This window comes from Nanorana parkeri, unplaced genomic scaffold, assembly GCF_000935625.1.
Source record: "Nanorana parkeri isolate BGI_ZX_2015 unplaced genomic scaffold, ASM93562v1 scaffold14, whole genome shotgun sequence".
Lineage (NCBI taxonomy): Eukaryota > Metazoa > Chordata > Amphibia > Anura > Dicroglossidae > Nanorana > Nanorana parkeri.
In genome coordinates this window covers 3917020-3922487 of record NW_017306282.1, presented here as the reverse complement: position 1 = coordinate 3922487, position 5468 = coordinate 3917020, and the positions used below count along the sequence as shown (strand labels likewise).

General features: G+C 42.2%; 1 protein-coding gene across 1 annotated transcript in view; it reads left to right on the top strand.

Moving 5' to 3' along the window:
* The window catches only part of CALD1 (caldesmon 1), a 76114-nt gene that overhangs the window by 2932 nt on the left and 67714 nt on the right, over positions 1-5468 (top strand). Inside the window, exon 2 of the mRNA XM_018558107.1 lies at positions 3244-3343. Within this exon, the coding sequence (XP_018413609.1) occupies positions 3273-3343 (71 nt within the window). The 5' untranslated portion in view covers positions 3244-3272. The remainder of the gene's footprint in view (positions 1-3243; positions 3344-5468) is intronic.

The following is a 5468-nucleotide window of genomic DNA, read 5'->3' as shown; positions in this document are numbered from 1 at the left end:
CCAGCTCCATGCTCCCTCGTCACCAGGGAGCATGGAGCTGGCTTCTCTTTGAGAAGCTGGCCAATCAGAAAGCGCAGTGGCGATTCATTACCCGCTCCTGGCTTCCTGATCGGCCAGAAAGCCGGCTCCATGCTTCCTCATCAACTGGTGATCACGGAGCATGGAGACGGCTTCCCGGCTAATCAGGAAGCTAGACAGCGAGTCATTACACAACGCCCGGCTTCCTTAATGGGACTTCCAGTATAGGTATTCAGTATTGGCGAGTACAGGGGGAAAAAAATATCGGTACTCGTACTTGATACGAAAAAAACAGTATCTGTGCATCCCTACTGTTACTTTAAGAAACTAAGCAATAGGGATATCTTTAGGGCTGAATTTGCTATTAGGCACAGTAGGCTTGTGCCATGGGCTTGATTTCCATCATTGGACCCTGTAGGCACACAAATTTTGGAGCCCAAAAGGACTAGCTACCTAGGATCATGTTTTTTAAACTGAGCATAATATTGTGACTTATAAAGACTTTTATATTGGATGACTGTATTTGCACTAATCATAGAGGAGACATGTGTTGGCAATGACAGTACAGGAAAAGCTGTCTATGCCTCTTCAGTTTATAGGCTTATGCCTATAGGGTACAGAGGCAAAGAGACAGCTTTTCTTGCACAATCATTGACAACACATGTTCTTCTCTACCTCGGTTACAAAATCCCATAGTCATTAGTCATCCCATATAAATGTCCTGTACGTAGTGGTATATCAAGTCCTGACCGAAGCAAAAAAAACAGCTTTCCCTTAGCTATCTGCCACACATTTTTTTCCCCATCATCATCATCATTATTATTATTATACAGGATTTATATAGCACCAACAGTTTGCACAGCTCTTTATTAGAAATACAACCATCTCATTTACACAGCCAGGTTAGAAGCAGTAAATTAAGTTGCTTTGAGTGACAAAGACTGCATATGGTACTGGTTCCAGTAGTGGAAATACAGTTCTGGGTCCCTATATTCAGTCATGAAGCTCTGTGAGGTCCATACCTGCAGATGTCTCGCAACATTGATGACTGTTAATGTTCACCCATTTGTGTAGTCTACATTATATTATAGAGGACCTGCCAGCCTCCACTCCAGTGGACAGCAGAATGCTGAAAGCTTAGCTATCAAAGCCAAAAGATGTTTGCAGACTTGTGGACCTTTACATCCATGTAAAAGCACTTTGAGTAGAAAGGGGGCAGAAGCTGCAGCTATCTCTGGCCCATGGGCTCAGGAGAACCTAAGCATAAGATCTCCCCCTCTTATGCCAGTGCTGTGTTGACATTACATTATCCTGTATGGAATTAAGCAACAATTACATCTTTTTTTCCCATTCTGTTACTGATTAAGTCTATAGAAGGTTTAATAAAAAGAAGGAAATATGCCCAGGGTCAAATTTCCCATTAGGCACAGTAGGCTTGTGCCTATTGACTGCAGAAGCAAAGAAGCAGCATTTCACTGCATTCTTATTAGCCACACATTTTTTCTCATCATCAGAAGGAATAGTAGTCTTCTCAAAAAGGTTTTTTTATACACATTCACAACAATACTCTAAACCATGACCAGGAAAACAAGTAAATGTTTTGTGTAGAAGAGGTGATCCCTGCAGAGGTGTGTTACATAGACACCAAAAGCTATGTGGCTCTGTGCTCTAGTTATGGAAGTCCCGCTCTAAATATATCGTATATAAGGACTGTATTACCACATTGGCCTGATAATAACTGAATATGCAGTTAAGTTCTGGTCATCAATCCTCAGGAAGGATGTCCTTGAAGTAGAGTTCAGCAAGGGCAACAAAATGAATCATGTGGTTGGAGGACCTCAGATATGAGAAACGATTACAAAGATTGCATTTATTCATTCTGGTGAAAAGGAGCTTGAGAGGATTTAATCACAATGTATACATTTATCAAACGTGATTATAGTACTGTAATGAACTGTTTACTCCAAGGTTCCCTGAAGAAGACACATGGCCACAATTTGTGTTTGGATAATCTTAGATTGTGGGTTCTTTATTGTTCGAGCAGTGCAAATGTGGATCTCCCTTCACCAGGTATTAGCTCAGTGTGAATAAATTCAAAACACTTTTAGATGATTTCCCAGGGGAGCATAAAATACAGAGCTATAGGAATTTTTAGAGACTTACATTTGCACACATATGTAGAACAGGATGGACCTGTGTCTTTTTTTCAAACTTATCAATTATGTAACTATGTAATGGGTCTGCTGAACAATATTGAGGCCCACATGTTTGGATTTACAAAAATAATCATTTGCTTCATTGTTGAGAAGCCTTGATTTGAGAGTAGAGTAAATCAGGAGGAAAAGACGATGATACAGAAGGTATAGAGATACAATGGTGTACTAACTGTTTTCATTGCAATATTATTTAGGTTCCCAAACCTTATATAATTAATTTCATCCAAATATATGTGTCAAATGTTATTGTTACCTGCATACATCACTGTTTAGTCTGACAGTTTATGACTTCCTGTGCTTCTGGTCCCCATAGAAGTGGCATGATCTGCTATAGGTATAGTTTAATTCTTTTATAAATACGTACTGTATCTACTCTTATGGTAAAGCCATCCATTAGTATTTAAATGCCATTCAGATTTGGTACATAACTCAGTTCATAGCACGTCTACCATGGCATAAGCCAGATTGCTGTTTTACATTACCAAGGCCAAAAACCGCTCAAGAGGCTGTATAAAACAGATATATTGATAATAAATCACTACTGGACCAATGCCTAGTGCAGTAGAGTAAAATGGAATGTCATAAAGCTTAGTAATCACATATTAGATTCCTTTATTCCCCTTTTGTCAAGCTCTTACTGGACTGCTGTGCACAGAAAAAATAAATAAAAGCACAGGGGACTGTCGAGTCACAAGACTCTTGGTAGCTCAGCTAACATTCATTCACCACCTCATCTGGCTTGTAATTGGTGGAATGTTTTGTCTACATGTATCTCTGTACGAAAGCAGAAAACACCTACTTTGTTGCTCCCTCACTGGCCACACCAGTAGATTGTGCAGAGTTCTGGCCAGTGAGGAAGCAGATAAGTTTAGAGATTCTGTTGGTGGAATTGTTGGCAGCAACAGGGTAGCTGGTCTGTCATGGGCCTTTGGTTTCCATTATGGGAAGAGTCTGAAGCTAAAAGTTAGTTTCATATGTTCTAAAGGTCTCTTTAATTTTCTCCTTTAAGATCCCGACTGACAAGCTTGAGCAGCTGCCATGGATGACTTTGAACGTCGCAGAGAGCTCAGGAGACAGAAGCGCGAGGAGATGCGCGCAGAAGTTGAAAGGTAATGTGGTTTGGTGTTCGGTTGCCGTGGCTCACCATGTCAGAATTATACTTTGAATGTTTGAATTGGAGGTTTCTCATGTCGGCCAGGCAGACACACTTGGCAAGCGCACTTTCCACCCTGGGAACTCACCGGCCATGTTGTACATCCAAAAATGGTAATAAATAAAGACAGGCCGGGCCTGCTGGAAGTGGGTCCAAATACGGTACGTCAGGAATGTGTTCTGAGCGAAGCCACTATTTATAAACGCTATTGGAGGTGACATCATTATTCTCTGATGGCTCCTTTTATTTCAAGAATAAATATTACAGATATCAAGTATGACAGCAAATCATTTCATAAAGAACTACTCCGACCAATACTTTCTGTTAATATACCATAGCGTCAATGCAATTTCAGGACATAAAAACTCTCCCTGTGGACAAGAAATAAACAATTTTTGTGGGCCCCATGCTTCTAACAGCCAGGCACATGTAGAAGAATACAAAGCCTAACTCCAGTCAAATATTTTTGTTTTTAGTTATAACGACCCATTTCTGCCCCTTATGGCATGGTTGCAAGAGATGGGGGTGCTGTTATTTTTGTTTTTCCCCTGTGTCCCTGTTGACAAGATTTCTCATCACTTCCTGTCCTGTCTTGCCATAGTTCCCAGCTCCATTCCAGCCCTATCTTGGAGTTTTGCGTGTTCCCATCCACCAAGGGATGTCCACAATCCCTTTTTTGCATTCTCTATGACAGAAAAAAGACTATAGTTGAATACATTCCAGATGCATTAAAAAGGTGTTCAATGTCTTACAGTTAATTTAGTTTCTACAGCAGCCACAGCTGGAGTAGAAAAGTATGTTCCTTGCCAACATCTACAGAGTGAGACCCTTGCTCTCTGCGTGGAAGCAGTAATCTCTCTTCAGAGGTCTGGCACACCCCCTGCTAGATTAGACCTATAGCTCTGCAATCAGCAAAGCTCTTGCTTTTTGCTGATTGGAGAGTTCTGGCTCTGGCTCAGCAGAGAGTGTGGCAGATCTCTGCAGAGAGATTACTGCTTCCACATAGAGAGCAAAGGTCCCACTCTACAGCTGCTGGCAGGGAACATGCTTTTTTACTCAGGCGGTGGCTGCTTTAGAAAAAATACAAACTGTAAAGGTGCCCATACACTGCACGATTCTCGTACGAGAATCACGGAAAATCCCGCGATCGTACGAGAATCGTGCAGTGTATGGAAGGCGTGCAACCGTTTCTACTGTACGGTCGCACGTCTTCCATCGAACAAGCAGGCTGGAAAACCCGCGGGGAATCATAGATTCTCGGCGAGTTAGTGGCCTGCTTGTTCGACAACTGCCGAATGGGCCGGTGTGCGCACGCGCATACTGCCCGTTTGCCGTCATCCCAAGCCCGCCCCTCATTGCAGTCATCACAAGCCCGCCCCTCAGGCGTCCAAGATTGGCAGATCGTACGTTTTTTAAAGTACTTTACAACCCTTGCAAGACAAAAGTCTTGCAAGGGTTGTAAAGTGTATGGGCACCTTAAAGTGACATTAAACCCTCAGATTTCTTAACATAAAACAATACTGTAATGTGTGCCTTACTGTAATCCATGGTTGTTTCCCTTCTCTTTGCTGCTCTTCCTTTTAAATCTGTATCTGTTCTCATGCTGGGCAGAACTTCTGTTTTGCAGCAGACTGCCTTGTCTCTGGAATGGCTACATGGTGTCTGTGTGTAGGTTTGTATAGGTTTTGTAACCTGAGCCAGCACTACAGGAAGAGGCCCTGAGCTGCAAAGGGAAGTTCTCCCCAAGCATGAGAAGATATGAGGATTTAAAAGGAAGAGCAGCAAAGAGAAGGGAAACAACCATGGATTACAGTAAGGCACACATTACAGTATTGGTTTATGTTAAAAAATCTGAGGGTTTAATGTCACTTTAAGACATTGAACACCCTTTGTTTTTGCACACCTGGAATGTATTTGGCTGATTTAAACTGAAGGCTCAATTAGGCTTTACAAAATCCAATAAGTAGTCTTTTCTCCATAGTTCTCCTTAGGGTAACGGGAGGACACAAACTAGCGTCCTCCCGTCACCCTGGGCTCAGTATACCACGAGCAGTAGCTCACGGTATACTGAGACGCCGCAG